General features: G+C 41.2%; 3 protein-coding genes and 1 long non-coding RNA gene across 12 annotated transcripts in view; 2 read left to right on the top strand and 2 right to left on the bottom strand.

Moving 5' to 3' along the window:
- Window positions 1-5,357, top strand: part of svilb (supervillin b) — a 39,242-nt gene extending 33,885 nt beyond the window's left edge. For 4 of the 7 annotated variants that reach the window (XM_037085154.1, XM_037085153.1, XM_037085150.1 and 1 more), the window contains 4 exons: window positions 77-220; window positions 617-738; window positions 1,020-1,175; window positions 4,453-5,357. In XM_037085154.1, the coding sequence (XP_036941049.1) occupies window positions 77-220; window positions 617-738; window positions 1,020-1,175; window positions 4,453-4,539 (509 nt within the window). In that variant the 3' untranslated portion in view covers window positions 4,540-5,357. Of the gene's footprint in view, window positions 1-76; window positions 221-616; window positions 739-1,019; window positions 1,176-1,558; window positions 1,581-4,452 lie in introns of all 7 variants that reach the window. The other 3 variants (XR_005072275.1, XM_037085151.1, XM_037085155.1) reach the window with 3 other exon arrangements.
- Window positions 5,358-5,889: 532 nt separating this feature from the next.
- On the bottom strand, window positions 5,890-7,804 carry LOC119011347. Of its 2 annotated transcripts, none has more exons than XR_005072173.1 (4): window positions 7,603-7,804; window positions 7,421-7,477; window positions 7,201-7,305; window positions 5,890-7,116 (listed from the first exon to the last, which is right to left on the bottom strand). It is a non-coding gene; the product is annotated as an uncharacterized LOC119011347 (long non-coding RNA). The 2 variants fall into 2 exon arrangements; XR_005072172.1 differs by having other exon boundaries at window positions 7,621-7,804.
- Window positions 7,805-9,303: 1,499 nt separating this feature from the next.
- LOC119011346 lies at window positions 9,304-10,477 on the bottom strand. Its single transcript, XM_037084390.1, has 3 exons — window positions 10,257-10,477; window positions 10,012-10,070; window positions 9,304-9,469 (listed from the first exon to the last, which is right to left on the bottom strand). Exons 1-3 carry the CDS (start codon window positions 10,460-10,462, stop codon window positions 9,336-9,338), a joined length of 399 nt encoding a protein of 132 aa, XP_036940285.1. The 5' UTR covers window positions 10,463-10,477; the 3' UTR covers window positions 9,304-9,335.
- A 2,147-nt stretch (window positions 10,478-12,624) lies between these two features.
- On the top strand, window positions 12,625-17,026 carry LOC119011345 (acyl-coenzyme A thioesterase 1-like). 2 transcript variants are annotated; one of them, XM_037084388.1, is made up of 4 exons: window positions 12,625-13,090; window positions 14,674-15,162; window positions 15,268-15,470; window positions 15,579-17,026. In XM_037084388.1, the coding sequence occupies exons 2-4, from the start codon at window positions 14,706-14,708 to the stop codon at window positions 16,185-16,187; spliced, it is 1,269 nt and encodes a 422-aa protein (XP_036940283.1). In that variant the 5' UTR covers window positions 12,625-13,090; window positions 14,674-14,705; the 3' UTR covers window positions 16,188-17,026. The 2 variants fall into 2 exon arrangements, with proteins under 2 accessions (XP_036940283.1, XP_036940284.1); XM_037084389.1 differs by lacking the exon at window positions 12,625-13,090 and adding an exon at window positions 13,097-13,306.
- Window positions 17,027-19,115: the final 2,089 nt, after the last annotated feature.

Genomic DNA, 19,115 nt, shown 5'->3' with positions numbered 1-19,115 from the left:
CACACGATGAAGCGCTTGAATTACTCTGATGCATGCAGGTGTAATTTAATGATATACTGCTTTCTCTCTTTGACAGCATTGTTCCTGGTGGATAACTTCCATGAGGTTTACCTGTGGCAAGGCTGGTGGCCTCAGGACAGTGAGAGCACTGGCTCAGCTCGAATCCGCTGGGATGCAGACAGGAAGTGTGCCATGGAGACCGTGCTGCAGTACTGTAAAGGTTAGGGTGATGTGTATGATGCTGCTCTAATATATTATGATTTTATAACAATATTAGGGATGCACTGATACTGTTACTGACAACAATTTTATTTTGATGTTATTATATATGGTATATACTGGTATAACTACCAGTATGCAATAAGATAATCAAGTCCAATTTGCAGAAAAAATCGTTTTTTTGTGCACTGTTTCAGTAAAGAAGAGTACTGTGAGTTTAACAATGTGATCACAATTAACACTGTCCATTCATTTATTTTTGTCTGGATATATTAAAAGCATATGAGTTTATCCCCTTAGTGGCAGGATTAAAAGTAACAAATAGTGGTGAAATGTGTGTCGTACCAGCAATTTTCATAATAAAGTTCAGAATTATTTAGATCATTTTCTCCTGCAGAGAAGAACGAGAAGAAGCCTCAGAAGTCGTATCTGATCCACGCTGGTCTGGAGCCGCTCACCTTCACCAACATGTTTCCGAGCTGGGAGCACAGAGAGGACGTGGCTGAGATCACCGAGAGGGTCAGCAACACACACATTAACTCACTTATATTATATAATCATGATGTCAGTGAGCAGTCAGAATTCTAGTAACATTTAGAGTTTGATTTCTTCATCAAGTTTGTAACATTTCTGCGTGTAGTATTCTTAAAGCCAAAAGCCTGAGCTTGCAAATACTGCTGAAAAAACTTATATTACACAGACTTTATATGCACAGCCTCTTTCCTCACTTCAAACTAATCGTCCAGATTCCTGCTGCCAGTATAAAGGACGTCATGCAGTGTCCTGTGTTTTGGCTGCAGGAGGCGGAGGTGTGTAACCAGATCATCCTGGTGGAAGACGTGTTGGCCCGGCTCTGTCAGAACACCTTCCCTCTGGCCCAGCTGCAGGCCCGTCCACTCCCAGAGGGAGTCGACCCGCTCCGCCTGGAGATCTACCTGTCCGACCAGGACTTTGAGGTTATTAAACACACAGACTCTGCAGTTAAAAACCTGATTTGCCCATTTTAAATTACTGTGTATTGGTGTTTTATTTCATTGCACTCCTGAAATGTTGTTGTCATCATTATCCTCATATATTATATTGCCAAAGAAAACATCATTTTAATGTTTTATTACTCAAGAAAAATTAGGGCACAGTGATCAGGGAGATGTGGACACGTTTGTTGATCCAAGGGTTAATTATTTAAGCCAGTCACTCATCGTTCTCTTTAAAAGGAAGAATCCACTGCAAGTCATTTAACACAACTATTCAGAGGAATTTTCCTCTGAGTCTCTGCTGGATCACTGCAACACCTCATTCATTTAATCCATCCTAACTCCATCTAACTCTCGCTTTACAGACAAAGTTGTAGGTGGATTCAGGTAAGAAGAGCTTCTCATGTGACTCATCAGCATTTGGCGATTCTCTCTCCTTCTCTCAGGCATGTCGGCACTCTGTTTGTCTCTATGAAAACTCTGTCACTCTTGTTTCACTCCTGAGTGTGGGGCTGGTTGTAGAGGAAAGTATATGCACTCGGCTGCACGATTACGTCTGAACATATCAACCTGATTACTTACTGTAGTCCTGCATATCAGCTGCAGTCACGGAGGATTCAGCACTGCAGCTTCTTTACAAAGGAGACGACAAATATAAAGTGACACATGAACCAAATGTACACCCCATTCCTGCTAGGAAGAAAAGAGTCATTATTAGCAGGGCGGTGTTAGCTTTAGAATCAAAGTGACAAGTATTTATATAATTGTGTGCATGTGTATCATGCACAAAGTCAGACTTATTCACATGATGTCTCAAAGATGCCTGCTATATTAATTTGTCACAAAATAAGTAGCATCTGTTTTGATGATATTTGTTTACACCCTCTACAATGTGAGGATTTGCTGCTTTGGGGGTTTTAGACTGTGGGTTGGTCAAAGACGATATTGAAGACATCACTTTGCCATTTGGTGAGGATTTTTTTTACTATGTTCTGACGTTTTATTAACAGAACAATTCACCAATCAACTGAGAAAATAATGTGCGGATAATTAAAGATACTATTTGTACTAAAAGTTGATTTTTGAGTCTCATTCCCAATTCATCAGAAACTGATGCTAGTGTCTGATAGCATCAGTCTTTAACGATTTGGTAGTTATGCTCAAAAATCAACTTTTCTTACAAATAGCACCTTTAATCTGTAATGAAAATAATCGTCAGTTGCTGCCCCAGTAAGTAAAAAGCAAGTTATTTATTTAATATTTTTTGATCACTAAGGGAATGAGTATTATTTATTTATGTATTTTTTTTTCCTAGCAGGAATGTGCTTCCATATAACCCTCAGTGATAACCTGGTATTTGACAGCTTTCAACACATTTCTTTCATACCAACAACTAAGAGTGTAAATTAGGTGATTAAACAGTCAAATTTACACTACTGTGATAAACGAGACACGTAATTGTGCAGCCCTTGTTCCTCTCTTCTCCTCTTTAAGAAGGCGTCTCTACTCAACACCTCTCTGCTGCTGCTGCTGTTACTCTTCTCTTCACACGCACACATGCTCACACACACACACACACCTTCCACCTGAGACTCTTTCCTCTCAGTTCTAATAAATGCACTTATGATTCACCATCGGCTACACTGCAGTCTGACTCACTGTCTGTCTGTGGAGCACAAAATGGTGGCATGAAAACACTGAAAAAATTCAGCTGTCTTTGAAAGATAGAATCAGTTCGCTGAGGTTTTGGACCACAGTAACAACCCTCTGAGCATGAGACACATTGTTACAGTTTACATATTTTGGTGTAAATGACTACAAGGTACAAGAAGTTTGGGAAGTACAACACCACAGAAAGGATCCCTATAAAGATAGAGCTTTTTGTTTAACCAGAAAAGGCAGCTATATTGCTCTCGCAAAATCCACCATTTACAAAAACACTCATTTTATCATTGTAAAAAGAAAGAAAACTGAGGCAAAAACAAAATAAAAATCACCAAAGTGATCTCTGTTTGTAGAGCCTTGGTCGAAATGAACCCTTATTCATCAGGTTTGATGAAAAGTGGAAAATTAGTGGATTAAGATCTTATTTCGATCACAATGTAAAATACAGTTAAATGATTATAAAATTACTGTTTATGTAAATGAAGTCTGGTGGATTTGGCATGAGCAACATAGCACCTGTCTCTGGTAAAATGAAGAACATTTAACTCTTAAACTGAAGTGGTCCGTCCCTGGAGAAATCCTTTCTGTAATGTCAGACACTTAGAATAACAATTTGTTGGCATGTCAGTACCAAAAACAAACACCTTTGGTTTGGGTTTTTGGTTTAGTTGTTTCCTGTTTTACTATTTTTACTTATATTCTCGTGTCATGTTTTGTCTTTCCACTTCCTGTCTTTGTCTCTTTCCCGCCTTTTTTCTGTTTATATCTGTGTTTCATTTGTTAATCATTGCTGTGTAATTAGTTCTCCCCTCACAAACAGATTGTTTTCCTTGTTTGTACCCCATGTCAGTCCAGTGTTCTCGGTGGTTCATTGACTTCATTTAGTTTTTGTATTTTTGTTCTACGTTAGTTCTCGGTTTTGCCCCTGCTGCTTTTTCGGTCTTTGCCGTCTTCCAGTTCTGTTGTTTTTGTGTTACAGCAATTTTTTAATCAAAACTCACTATGTTTTTCAACCTGCCTGCCTTTGTTGTGTCTGCATTTGAGTCTTTACCTTTGTTTGCCAAACATTAACACTTTTTGTACCTATTAGTTACACGCTAAAACATGTGAAAATAGTGCCCAGATTTTAAAAATACCTGATTTCTCCTTTAACAGGTATAAAAACATGAACCAGATGAGCGCAAGATAATTCAACATTTTTTTTTTATTAAAGAACTTATGATGCACTGAAATACGAACATATTGACTCTGAAACTTCATTTTAGCATTGACATGTAACTGAGAGAAACAAGAGATCACCACTGTATTTACAGTGACTCATCCTCAGACCTTCAACAAATATAATTTTTGACTTTACTGGTGTTTTAAAGGCTGTTAAACATAAAAAATACACTTGGCTTGAAAGACAAAAAAAGATTTTCTGCAATTTGAAAAATGACAGACTCACTGAGGTCTTAAAACTGCATTGTTGTGTCTTTCTGGTCTGTATCTTAAGACACAGGAGAAACATCCGTACTTCCTTTGAAGACCCTGTTGACTCCCCTGTATCATTATCGTCCAGTTCATTCAGTGTTTGTCTCTTCTTTGATTGCAGAAAGCTTTGGAAATGAAGAGAGAGGAATACGAAAGTTTACCAGGGTGGAAGCAAGTGAATTTAAAGAAGGCCAAAGGACTGTTTTAAGGAAGTTTTCAATCGAAGATGGTACGTGAAGCGAATAAAAAGGGGACAGTTGAGACGAAGACAGGAAATACAACGCAAACCTTGTTTTTGTGGTAACATGCAAGGACATTGGGAGAGAAATTTAAAATGTCTGAATCTTAAGAAAATGAAGATGAAGGATGAGACTGGAGATGCACTCGCCTTGCTTATAGTCATGTTTAACCTTTCATCTTTGTTATTACATAATTAAATTAAATTCAGTCGGTTAAGAGAAGGTGAAAACACCTCGCTTTGGTTCGTACTTGGTGTTTGCAAAGTCACCGCTCATGAACTTGAAGACAATGTGCACACTAGGACGCTTGGTGTCAGAGTGCCATGCTATGGTTGTGTATGTGTGTGTGCGATTGTATATAATGTTTGTGTGTGTGTGTGTGTGTGTGTGTGTGTGTGTGTGTGTGTGTGTAATGTTTATATGTTTACGTGTGTAGGTGCGTCTGTGACTTTGTATCTATGTAAAAACAAATCCTGTTACGTCAGATGTTGTGAGGAAACTTGTTTTTTTCTTTTTTGTCTACAGTGTCTGAATGCTGTCAGGCCACGTAGGGAACTCATGTTGCTCGATCTCGTTTGAAACTGCTGAAGTGACTCTGACTCGCTGAGAGCAGAGATGTACGAGTTGTAATTTAAAGGTTTGAGAAGCAGCAGCTTGATGAATCTGATTGTATAGTGCCTTGCTTTTTGTGTACAGTTTATATACAGAAATTCTAGTCTGCATTTTTAAAGACTTTCTTTGTGATATAAGACATAGTGTATTAAATCACAATAATGCTCAACTCAAACCACGTGTCATTCTTTGTCTCCTGCTTCATACCTTTAAAGAGAATTCAGACCGTATATTAACGTCAGTGATAAGACCACATGCAGACAGCTCTACATTGGTCAGTTCACATCTGATATTAACATGTCTTGAAAAGCATCTCACTTCCCCACTGCATATGCAAATAAACAATTACATCGCCTCCACAAACAGACAGATTGTCTTTTTATACAAACAGGAGAAATATCATGTATAAAGCTTGCCGGATTTACAAGACCGTAAAAATAGTCAAGAATTTGTTGCAGATAGCATTTCACAAAGTTTATAATGCTTCTCCAACCTCAACAGCTCACAAAATGGAGTGATTTTTAAATGGAGTCTGGGGATTTTCTACTTGGACGACTGCTTACCAGAGATGAGAAGTAACAAAGTACATCCGGTGACACAACGGCTGATGCGGCCTTTGAGGGCCGCAAAGGCCGGCTCCTCATATACCTCCACAGGGGTACATGAGGCGTGTCGCTGCAGCAAGGAACCAACGCGAAACGGATAGACAAGATTCACAAGTGACTTTAATTCAACACTGCTGTTTATAATCCTCAAGCGTAATTTTGGTCAATTTGGTCCTCTGATGACATCTTAAAATGGATCAGTGCAGACACCGGTTACTCACCTCTCTTGAACACCAACATTTCAGTAAGGTGCAATGGTGAGGTTTGGTGGGAGTGATGGGAAGTTCAGCCAACCGTGACCCATCCTGCCAGAAATCTGCCTTTTGATCTGATGGACAGAAACTTTACATCACAGACTCCCGTGGCTCATTTTGCATACATAATAATGTGATTATCGTGCGCTAATCTATGAGATTATGTTTCTCCAGAATCAATAACAGAAGACACAATTAATAACACACAATATATCAATATACAAACTATGACTTAGGGCTCATGAAGTGCATCAGTGCACATGCTCCAGATCAGCAGCTCATCAGTCTAACAGTTTGTGGAAAGAAGCTGTTAATGTGACTGTTGGAGTACCATGTTGAGATACAGTGCGAGAATAACGCTCTCCACCACACCACCGTAGAAGGTCCTGAGGATGCTGATGGGGAGCGAGGCTTGTTTCAGCTTCCTCAGGAAAGACAGTCTCTGCTGGGCCTGTTTCGTGATCCCTGAGGTGTTTTTATTCCAGCTCAGGTTGTGCGAGATCTGATTCTGCACTCTGAGGAACTTGATGTTCTCCACTCTCTCCACTGATGTTGAGAGGAGCGTGCTCAGGCTCATACTGCCTTCTAGTGACAGAACACCTGCACTTGAATCACTCCACAAACGCATCTTTGGCTTTTCTGTGCCAGAGATTAAAGGGACAGCTCACACCAAAATTTAAAAAGTCATTGTTTTGGAGATTTCAGCCATCATTTTGTCTGCCTTCTCTTGAATATACTGGAACTAGAGGACACTTGTCTTGTGGTCTTCAAAGCTTAGAAAAACCATGTTGAACAGTATTGTATCTTTCCAGTTACTCAGAATAATCCACAGATTTTTTTGAGGGTGGCAGAATTTCCAATCATTAGTACAACACAATATAAACACAGACTATTTTGATTCCCCAACATACAAAGTCATTAAACATGAGGTAAGATCTAAACCTCAGAAACCAAACTGAAACATTTCTTCTCGTTTTGACTTTTCATTGGAAACACATGTTTACTGTTTGATTGTGTCAAAAGTCATTGTGGTGAGATGAGTTTGACTTCTGGCAGCTTCTGAAGTTTGGTCCAGCTGTAAAGAAAAATATTTAAAAAACATTCAGAACAGATTTTTCTCAAGTTTAACACATAGATGATAGTTGAGTTCCTGACTTACTGAATTCATCTTTCTGCAATCTGGTTCAGTCATTTTATCTGGCAGGTACAGTGGCTTTTTCTGTCCCTTTTCATCTCCTCTCGCCCACCTTTCCTCTGCTCTTCTCTAGAAGACAAAGGAAAGATCAAGTTAGTTAGAGTTAAAGATATCTGAAACCAGGTCAGCACATCATTTCTTTATTAAATTAACTGTGAGACCCATTAAAGAAATGAATATTTACCATTTGCATCAGAGAGACTTCCTGTTGACCTCTGGCATCCTCTCCTCTCCTCTTCACCTACAAGAGACAAGAGGAGTTACAATTAAAAATATCAGTGACAAGATCAACAGTTCATTTACTTATGACAAGACTGATTAAATGATAATGTAATTACAGAAATGTGTTCTAAAAATGGATCTAACTTTTGAATGAGAGCCCACACTTGCTTTGGCCCTCCCTCCTCTCCTCTCCTCTCCTCTCCACTCACTAAAAGACAAATAGATGACAGACGGAGATGTAGTTTTATTATTTGTAAATCACTACATGAAGTGTGAAATTAAGATATAAAGTGATACTTCCATTTTCCACATCAGGGTTAAAACTTCATACTGCCCTCCTCTCCTCTCCTCTCCTCTCCTCTCCTCTCCTCTCTCTAAAAGACAAATAAAGACAAGCAGAGTTGCAGTGAAACATTTCAGAGACCAAATCAGCAGATCATTTATTTATGACATGAACTGTGATAACATAATTGCAGAATTATTTAAAAAGTGATTTACCTTTTCAATGAGAGTTCACACTTGCTGTTGCCCTCCCTCCTCTCCTCTCCTCTCCTCTCCTCTCCTCTGTCTTAAAGACAAATAAGAAACGGGGGAATTAAAGTAGAATATATCATCAACCAGATCAGCTGATTATACATTTTGACACAATTGATGAAACAATATTTTAACACTGATTTACCTTTTTTATGGGGGTTCACACTTGATATTGCCCACTGTCCCTCTCTTCATCTCTTCTTGTGTTTCTTCTGGTTTGTCCTGTTTCTCCCCTCTTCTCTTCTTCTTCTCTTCTTTGATTGTGACTCCCTGTCCTGTCTTTTCTCTACTTCTTTTGTTTCTTCTCATTTCTTGTTAGTCTTCATCGTCTTCTTTTCTTCCTCTTCTTCTTTTTCTTCATGTTCTTCAAGGACACAATTCTTACCGCAACGCGACACGATGCAACACAAGGCAACTCAACTCAAATACATAAAAGCTGATTCAAATAAATCTGATTCAAAGAAGGTGAAAACAAGGCAACTCAAATAAATTCAAATCAATTGCTTTCCTTGTATCCTCACACCCTGTAAAGGGGTGAATCTTCCCTTGAACCTTGACAAAGAAATTTTAAAAAGTGGTTCAGCCCATTGGAACTAATTCAATTCAATTCAATCAAATAAATCTGTCATTGATTTAAGTTCAATTCAATGAGAGACATAAACTGAATTGAAATTTAATTCGAGGGACAGAGGCGCTTACCTGGAGGCTCACCAACAGGCTCACCTTCAGGTTCTGCGCTCCTCTTGAACCACCTGTTAAAATATTGATCCCTCGCCTCCATGTCCAGCCTTACATTCCTCACCCACTCCGGTTCAGGGCCGCGCCACAGCTGCTGGTTCTGGACTAACTTTGGCTTAGGGCCGCTCCATGGAGGCTGAGGCCTACACGGCCCCTTAGGTATAGGCCAGATAGAAGTGAACGCCTTCTGCCGCTTTCGTGAAGTGATCCGGGCAGGAACACTGGACACCAAAGAGGCAGAAGTGCCACGCAGGGAAGAAAATGATGGAGAGGAAGAGTTTGAAGAAGGGCCCAAGGTAGGACGAGAGGAGGAGCTAAGAGAAGGGTGAGAGGAGGTGGTTGAAGGGCCCGAGGTAGGACGAGAGGAGGAGTAAGAACAAGGGCGAGAGGAAGAGCTTGATGAAGAGCCCAAGGTAGGACGAGAGGAGGAGCTAAGAGAAGGGTGAGAGGAGGAGTTAGAAGAATGGTGAGAGGAGTTAGAAAAAGGGTGAGAGGAGTTTGAAAAAGGGCGAGAGGAGGTGGTCAAAGAAGGGCGAGAGGAAGAGCTTGATGAAGAGCCCAAGGTAGGGCGAGAGGAGGAGCGAGCGGTAGCGCCAGAAGCAGAGCTACGAGAGGAGCGATCTGACCTTTTTGGGCAGCTGCTGCGGGAGGCTGGTGCTGGGACCCTGAGGCGGACGTCCTGTGGTCTGATGGGCAGGGCCTCGATGAGGATAGCCTTCCTCACCGTACGCTGCGCCATCTGAGAACACAACATCAAGACAGTATACAGTTTAATATAACAACTGTGACTGCATGTTATTGTTAAACACAGGAAATTCAGTCATTAATGACCTGACTTCTCCCTTATAAAATAAACAATCAGAATTTCTTTTTAGATTCATAATAAATGAGCCTATGAAGGATCAGAGCGTTTAAAATTGTAATATATTATTGTCAGAGAGATGGAGGCAGATTAACTGTTAAACATTCACAGCAGTTGCTGTGTGAACACCAGCTTTTGTCTCAAAACAGCTGAAGTTGTGAAAATACAACATGAATTACAAAGTGCTTGAGTTGAGATACTTGAGTTAATGATATCTAATCCCAGTTTGTCCTGCTAAAAGTCTGGAAGCTAAATCTTACACTCCTTCAGAAACCTTTTAGAAAGTGACATTTGCACCAGACTCCATTCAACAATATGCCAATTTTAAGTTCAAACCTGCAGAGCTCATGCTGCACCATGATGAGCCTTAATGAATAAATGGAAACAGTGAGTGTGATCAGCACTACAGGCACATTCACCTTTTCTGGAGGACAAGCGTCTGTCTGCAGGGCTTTCTCTGCTCTCTGTTGATGACTGTCTGTGTTGGTCAGGACAGCATGAGATAAAGTATTACATTAAAGTACCAAATACAGTTTTATGCAGAGGAAATGTTGTCAAACTCAGTCCCATTAGGTTAACGGCACTAACTGAAATTACTGCCAATACTAGCAACACATGCTAGCTTAAATCAGTGAATTCTGAGTGAAACATTTATAAATCTCACTTTTTTCTTGACAAAGTCCTCTTGTCAGTGACACTGGGTCTTGAACAAGGGTTGAGATGCGAACACAATCTGCAGTGGATGATGCACCTGGAGACGAACCATGGCAACCGTGGAACTTTTCGGTCCACTCGGTGAACATGGCGGCCCGTCAGCCCACATCTCACCTGGAGGAGCCTGGTCCAAACAGCATGCTGGAGTCCGACCATGGGTGCACATCCCGGGGGGCCGGGGGGACATGTCCACCCCAAAACTATCCCCCCAATAAAAATACCCACATTTTTTCAAAATTGAACAAATGTATTTTCAGACTTCACATTGTTCACATTTTAGATTTTTATGAAGAAATGATTGAAATGGTGGAACAAATAATGTTTGACAAATATATTACTGACTCCACATTCCATCTCTGGTCTCCTCCACTACAATGCAAATTATTTTATTGAGGAGTTGTGCAGATACAGACAAGAAGAGTTATACAGACACAGGATCTCTTCTTCCAGAGACTCCTGGAAAATGACAGATGAAAACAAACAAGGAAGGATTTTATATACATTTATGTAAATAAATCAGATTTTGTCGTGTCAACTTGTGTTTATTGTGCTCTTAGAACTGTGTTTATTTTAAAACTGTTTACCAGCATAACTGGCATTGTAAAAACATGATCAGTTAGTTTACACAACCTGGTTAGGACTTCATATTTTGATATTCATCCATACCAATTAATCATGCATAAAGTAGTCCCATACACTGGAAGAAAAGGAAGATGGTGAGAAGAGTTGGGTATCCGGTATATTAGAGGGAGGTGAGAGATAAAACATGACTAGACATTACATGGCTGAGACCCTTAAAATATGATTTACTAATATAACAGTTAAGTAAACAGTGATATGCGCTGCTGGCTGTTTAGGACAAATAAACAAGAAAGGTCAGCACAATAAATGATTCCCTGTGCAGGACTTGTTGAATGATCTGGCAAGCCTCTACAAAGTTGTGATTTATGGCTGCATGGAATGAGTTGCGTACGGGCAAGAAAAGAAAAAATTACTTTGTGTCCCCCTCAATCCTGACATCATATCTGCACCCCTAACTCACGTAACCCAAGATTCTTTGCGTGTCCGAAAAAGAAGAAAGAAAGAGAGAAAATGGAGACCTCGCGTGGTGTAGATCATCACTTTAGCGGGCCTGGGCAGCAGAAATTGTGACGTAAATGGAAAACATCAGGTGACGCAACCAGGAAATGCTCTAAACGCTTTGGTTTTTTATCCCCAATCATTTGTTTGCCAAATGTTGTGGTTTTTGCTTTTGTGTAACTTTATTTCAAGTAAATTGTCTGTTAAACTTGCCAACTTCCATAAACAAGCCCTGGACACATGGAATATTGCATTCAAACACATCATTTCCCCACACACACGTATCTTATGGAATAATCAACATTGTATACAAAAAATAAGACCCACATTTTTAAAGATTGGTATAACCAAGGTATTGTGTTTATTTATGAGCTTCTAAATGACACTGAGGATCTGAGTACCTATGAAAAATTCACCCAATAAAGAGGATTAGAAATCACTCGCTCTTCACATTCCAGAATACCAACAAGTATACCTATTAAATTACTATCTCTAATTAAAGCATCATTTCTGTATAAACCTCTCTCAGGAAGGATTCCTGCACTGTGGCTTGATAGAAGGGTTTTCGAAGAACGTTCTTGTAATAACACTCATATCAGGAGTGTTTTCACTTCTATTCATAGTCAGTAACCCAACTCCTTTCATCGTTGGAGAGTGATGTTTCCTAACATCAGCAGGAATGTCTGGACTGAATTTAACAGATTTCTTGTCTCTGGTAAAGTCCAGGAAGTTCATATTAAACTCTCACATAGATAATATCCCTGTGATGAATTACTTAACAAGTTTAGACCCGATGTGTCTCCTTTATGTTCCCTCTGCAAAGAACAGGTTAGGTCTTTTTCACATTTATTTCATGGATGCCCCCATTCCACTAACTTTTGGACTCAAATATCTTTATTAAGTTGGGAGTCTCATAAGGTCCTGGTCACAATCACAGAAGGTATGGTCTCAAGTACCTAAAAACAAAAAAAAGACATCCAGCCTGTCGAAAAATATTGTGGACCGTACTGCCAGACTGCTGCTGCTACTTTAATTTCATTTTATCAATTCATTAATATTTTTTCCCTTTCTTATCTAGTGTTTATATAATTTGTTTGTGCTTGTGTTTTTTGTTTTTCGTTTGTGTCTTAATACTCCCTGTACACCTGGTGCAGCTTCCTGCTGCAGCACTCGCTCCTCCTTCAACTGTGTAAACAGTCCGTTTTGTCTCGCTGGGCTTAACAAACCATATAAATATCTACATAGACGCCTCACTGAGCGGGTTGGCACGTTGCTGCGATACGTCGACGTGGTTGCGTCAGGATGTGGTTATTATAGACACAGATTTTATATCTGTCATTTATCGTCACAGTAACAGCGTTACACACACTGGTAGCTGTAAACACTGATTTAAAAAAATGGGAAAAAAAATACATACGTGAGTTTAGTGCCTACCTGTATTCTAAACATATCAGAGAACGTTACATACGTTGCTTTTCGTACCTATCTGTTTCTCAAATAAATCCGTACGTGTGTGAGTGGGTAAGTGAGAGGCATTTGTAAAGTTTACTTCATTGACTTTAAACGGTTCACGGGGCAGAGCTGCCACATCCAATATGGCGGCGACGTCGACGCTCGGTTTGCGCGTGGCGAGCAGCCCTTGAAGCCGAGCGACGTCTCGACCGCGTCGTGACGGCTGCAGGTTACCAGCTTCCGTGATCACTAGTAAGTTGTTTGATATGAGTCCAGATTTACACCAACACAGTGTTTGGCACATGGAGGGATGATTTTATGACAAATTTCGGGTGATCCCGAGAGCCATGTGTGTCTGTAACGTTGGGACATCTGAGCTGTTGTTGTTTTCAGCACTTATCCAACTTTATTGCTGGGGCAGAAATTCAACTTTTTGAGCTAGCTTAACGTTAGCCCTGGGTACCTATGGTATGTATAGCTTTGTCTTTAAATACGCAGTACACAAAGCGATACCAGTTGTATTTATTTACATATAACGGTAGCTACTTTGCTTGTCGTCAGCATTATATGGAAGTTTTGTTCAGTGCGGAAGTGTTGGAAACGAGAGTTACAACCGACCTCTGACCAGCCACTCGGTTGATGTAGCTCCCAACGGACCAAAACAAATCCTTGATGTCAACCTGTCAAGTGTGACGGACTGCTACAGAGAATGTATATCGTCGCACTTTTTATTCATTATAGCATGCAAAATGACGGAGAGAAAGCAATACGCTATCCGTTTTCCTGTGTTTTATTTTGAAATTGTATAAAGACAATAGAAAGATTGAAAGTCGCCCCATGGTTAGAAAACAACAATCGTGAGAAAAGGGAATAATTGTGAGACTATAGTGACAATTATTGGATTGACAGTTAAAGTTAACTAAACTAGCGGTGGTAGGTTATGTTAAAGTAGATGACATTAAAGTTATGAAGAAAAAATATTTTTTAAAAAACTGGTCATTTGTAACAACGTCTGTAGTCAACAGCTCAAGTATGTTTCCCAAGTCAACTTTAAGTAGTAAATGTCAATGTACTTGCAAGTATGGATGCAAATGACAAGCAATTTCTGTCATCCAAAAATTGTCTGATTGATCAATGTTTAATGCAACATCAGACCAGGCTACATTAAGAGCAGATACAATAAACCAGGTTACTTGAATGATAACAAAATTACATCGTATTTTATGAATTAAATGTCAAACTTGTTTGAATCCTTAAAATCCAGCAATCAGTCACCTATATTCATTTAGATATAATTGATAAGCATTTGTAATTAGTAACAGTACATTTTCTCGATGTCTTTGTGCTCATCTCTGATTGTCAGTTAATACATTTTTAATTGGTTAAATGCTTAACAATGATAGACTGATTAGTGATTATCATTAACATCTCAACCTGCGAGTGTATTACTTCGATAGAGAGGTTAAATCATGCCTCGTTTGGCTCACCTCCCCGCTAATCTTCAACAGAGAACTTTATAAGCTTATCATGTGTCTATTTTGCAGCCTGGTGAGAATAGTCAAACTGTAACTATTCAGATGGTTACCTGTAGCCAAAAGTCAGCATTCCCTCTTTGGTTGACATATTATTCTCAGTTTTAAAAGACTGGATAATTGTTCGATTAGGTTAGGCACCAAAGCTGATCGGACTCGGTCCCCCACAGATTATGGAATAACATTCGGATAAAGACGCACCAAGTCCACTCTTTACATGGTGTGAAATAAACGTTGTCTAGTTCTCTTCATCAAGCGGATGTCATGACGTTTATTCTGACGTGCTCGTACCTTCTCACAAAGCAAAGCAGAAAGGAGCCTCATTTTCAGAAGAGATGTCCTCCCAAGTCAGACTGAGGGTGCTGCCGAGCACCAGGTGCTTGTTTGATGAGCCCATTCAGGTGAAGGTGGCCGGGCTGAGGTCGAGGCAGGTGGTCACCATGAGAGCCACCTCGAAAGACGAGAAGGGCGTGGTGTTCAGCTCCTCGGCCACTTACAAGGCTGACGATAACGGGGAGGTTCATCTGGACAGAGACCCCTCAGTCAGGGGGAGCTATGTCGGGGTTGAAGCCATGGGTCTGCTGTGGTCCATGATGGCAGACAGACCGCACATAAAGTTTAGACAGCTGAGTTCACTAAATCCCCACGTGGTGAAGTTCTCTGTGCACGAGGAGGAGGGAGAGGGCAAGATGCTGGGAGAGGTGACCAATGAGAGGTGTCTTATTGGCGATGGAGTCTGCCGGATCCCTGTGAAAGAGGGAAATATCCGAGGAGCCCTGTTTACTCCCCCAGGTTGGCCTACGTCGCTTTCACACCATAAATCATTCACTTACAAATGAATTTTGATGCCAAAAAAAATGCATGTTGTTTTGTGTTCTCTTGTGTCGCCTGGTCCAGGGGAAGGTCCTTTCCCGGCTGTGCTGGATCTGTGGACTTTTGGTGGGGGTTTGTCAGAGAAAAGGGCCTCTCTGCTGGCCAGTCGTGGATTTGTGGTTCTGACTATAGCGCTGTACGGCCATGATGACATGCCGAGTCACATCAAAGTGGTCCATCTGGATTATTTTGAGGAAGCGATAGAGTTTTTAAAAAAACAAGATAAGGTGAGTTCTTTCATGTGTTCCTGCAAAACAGCCAATCAGTGTGACTTCAGAAATTGTAAAAAGAAGCCAATAGTTGCACTTTTATTTTGCTTTTTTTTGATTCAACAGGTGGGCAGCAACGGAGTTGGGGTAATATCCCTTTCAAAGAGTGGAGATCTTGCTCTGTCAGTGGCCTCTTACCTGCCAGGTGTTGAGGCCACCGTGTGGATCAATGGCTGCTGTTCCAATACAGCTTTCCCTCTCTACTATAAGGGAAGCCAGATCCACTCTGCATTAATGTATGACAGGAGCAAGTCGATTCTCACGGAGACTGGAGCCCTGGTTGTCAAGAATGGCATTGACAATCCTCTTGCGGAGGAGAACGAGGGCAGCTTGATCCCCATCGAACGAGCCAAGGGACGTTTCCTCTTCGTGGCTTCAGAGGACGACCTCAACTGGGACAGTAAGAGTTACATGGAAGTGTTGGTGGAGAGACTGAAGCGTTATGGGAAGGACAACTATGAGAGCGTGTCTTACCCTCGAGCAGGACATTACCTGGAGCCACCATATGGGCCCTACTGCCCCTCCTGTGTTCATGGGCTTGTGGGTAAACCAGTCCTGTGGGGGGGTGAGCCCAGATCCCACGCAGTAGCTGAGGTGCACGCGTGGACGAAGATCCAGGAGTTTTTCAGAACACACCTGAGATGGGATGCTACACAGACTAACGCTAAGTTATAGATATATTTTTACAGAAAACATATGAGCACATAAGTCATGACATCCAAACTGCCAGTTTATTGTAAATAATTTTGTATGAACTGATTGATTTTTAGTGTTTGATTGGTGCTATTACTGTACACCGAGAGAATAATTACAGGATCTTGATGTTGCATTGGCAGGAATAATTATGTATTTTATTTTTAGTATAATTATAAAGTTTGAGAATAGAGGGAAAACTTACAAAATGAAGAGAAAATGGAAAAGAACCACAGGGATGAAGACTAATTGAGACTTGATGCGTGTGAAACCCAGCAGGGTGATGCATAAACCCCACACTTCATGTATTCATTTATGGTTATAAACATAGTTATACAGAGCCTGTGTTGTAAGTATTATGTAATTAAAATCATCGACAGGTGAACAGTATCTGGTGTGTGCTGACATGTTGGTAACAGGCATGCGATGATGGGTCCAGTCCTGTAAACACATGATGACCGATGTCAGTATACAAACACACACGGAGTTAAACATTAGATTAAGCTTTTTGTTTGAGAGGGACGGAGAGAGAAAGGGCACCTGGAAGTTTTAAGGCTCCCTCCCTTCAAATTTTAGCAATCTTTAAATCAGTGTTGAAATGCTGTCTGAGCCTGTTTAGACTAGAAAGACTCGCCTTCTGTCCAGTTAGTGGCACTGCACCCCAGTGTGCCTCAGGCCCACTGATGATCCAGACGTGTGGCTTGTCCATCTTGTGCCCTTGCATTTACCGTCTGCTTCTTATCCTGTGTTCCTGTTTCTTAGTATGCTCATTTTTAGGTCTTAAATAAACGAAAGTTGATAAACTCCTTCAATGCACAGAACATACCTCCAGTTATTTTTATACAAACATATGCACACACGAAGAGCATCTCCTGCAGTTTGTGTTGGGTTGAATGTTAAATAGAAGCAACAAGATGCTGATGATGATGTTGTTGGCATCTTCGCACTAACAGTCGGACATCTGTGCAAACGCTGTCCATCGACGTTGACTGCGTTTGAGCGGCAAGCATCAATGTTACAAACGCAGAGTCCACCTCTGCTCGTCTCTCTTCTTGATTGGTCCTGTGCCCTGTTGGCTCAGGCCGGAGTCCGCCCGTCGCATGCAATCACTTGTGACTGGTGTAAACACATGACTGGTTTAAGAAAGTTGGGTTCGGTTCATCCAATAGAAGAATGGAACATCCCGTCCCGGCAGTTGTAGTCCCTGAGGACGTTTCCAGCTGTTCTTTTGTGGCGACCATAACGTTCTGCTCACCCTAACCGAGTGGTCGCCACGTTATGATGAGAGAGAAATAGGGAAAAAGAACCTAACATGTATTCTGGCGAACGGCTCGGAGAGGCGAGAACATCCTAGCCCTCGTGCTGTAGTAGCTGACGCACACAGGCCATTGATTTTAACCCAGAAATACATCTGGTTCTTAACAGTGTTTTGTTTCTACAACCAGCTCCGATAACTGCGACAACTTAATGCTTGTACTCATTTCTGGTAACCAAAGAACACTTACTGGAAAACCATGAAGCCTTTATTGGTTTATAAATGTTTCAACCTTCCTTTAAGACTCATCATACCACACTGAGCAGCACATCACCTCCAAACAACCAGGGAAGAACGCAATAAAAGGGAGCTAAAAGGAAATGAGAGGCCGGGAACAAAAACACGACTTATTGGAAACTCCTGAGAGATAACGCGTTATTGACCCGAGCGGGCTCGCTACAGCGCAGGTTCATCAAGATAGCAGAGCCAGCCTTGATCTGCCTCCTCGATTCATTAAGCAGCATTGTTGAAGAGCTCTCTCTCTCTCTCTCTCTCTCTGCCTATCTTCTGTTCTGTGTGTTCATGGATCTGAATGCTCCCTTTCTGTCATTTCAGCTCTGCGGAGCTCTCATCAGCCTCTGGCTTTTGAAAGGCAGGGGATGATTTGTTCCAGGACCGTCCCTGCAGTTAGAGATGTACAAGCATCAGAAACTTCAGGTCCAGTGTCGGGTCATAAAGTTTATGTTTTAATCCATTGTAATCGTTTTTACCACGTGCTGTGATATCACAGCCCAGATTGTTGATATATGTTGGATAATATGTCCTTTTACAAATGATTTTTGTCAAACAGGATACATGGTTTTCATTAACGCCCTGACCAAGCTACGCTTTGATTCTACTGATGTCTATTTCAAAACACCGCTCGAAATGTCACCTTGCCGTCACAGTTGACAAGTCTTGGATGAAGCATGCATGTTTGGAAGTAGCAGACTCAATCTAAAATGCTACTGTAAAGTCATTTCAGTAAATCGCATTTCAGTTGAAGTGGGCTTGTTTGATATTATGCAGAATACACTGATGGTATTAACTGTGTGTTTTTTCCAAATGATCTTATTTCATTTTCAAAAAGCATACCCGGGGTTCCTCCAAGAACCACTAGAGGGAGCTATATCACACCACACAGTCTGAGGGTAGTGGCTGGTATGCAGTACTGTAAAGGTGCCTGAGCTTGTCTGGCCATTTCTTTTATTTACCCGCGTGTCTGAGTTGGTCTCTTTCCTGCGGAGCTTTTCATTTACACTGTGCGCACTGAGAACAGTTCCTGCACCTATCACCACACTGATCAGTAAACTCCATTCCAACTTTCTGAAAATGTGAGCGCCTCATCCCGGTAACCAAGATAAAACCGCTGCCTGTGGCACCGACAGCTGGAGTGAGGTGAACGCTGTTGTAAAGTGCTGAATATGTCTGATGGTTGGTTCCCCCCCCCCTTCCACGCCCATATTTGAACTTTTGAACTTCCCGCGTCATGAGTTCTCTGCGCAACTCACTTCGTCTCCTCGAGCTGGAATTTTGCCAGAAAGAGAAAAGGGAGGTTTCGGAAGAAAAATTTAAACAGATCCGGTGGTCTCCCTGGTGTGCTCTCCTAGTTGTTC

This window comes from Acanthopagrus latus, chromosome 21 (genome assembly GCF_904848185.1).
Source record: "Acanthopagrus latus isolate v.2019 chromosome 21, fAcaLat1.1, whole genome shotgun sequence".
In the NCBI taxonomy this organism is placed as follows: Eukaryota; Metazoa; Chordata; class Actinopteri; order Spariformes; family Sparidae; genus Acanthopagrus; species Acanthopagrus latus.
Note: the sequence above shows the minus strand (reverse complement) of the source record. Positions and strands in the feature narration are given on the sequence as shown.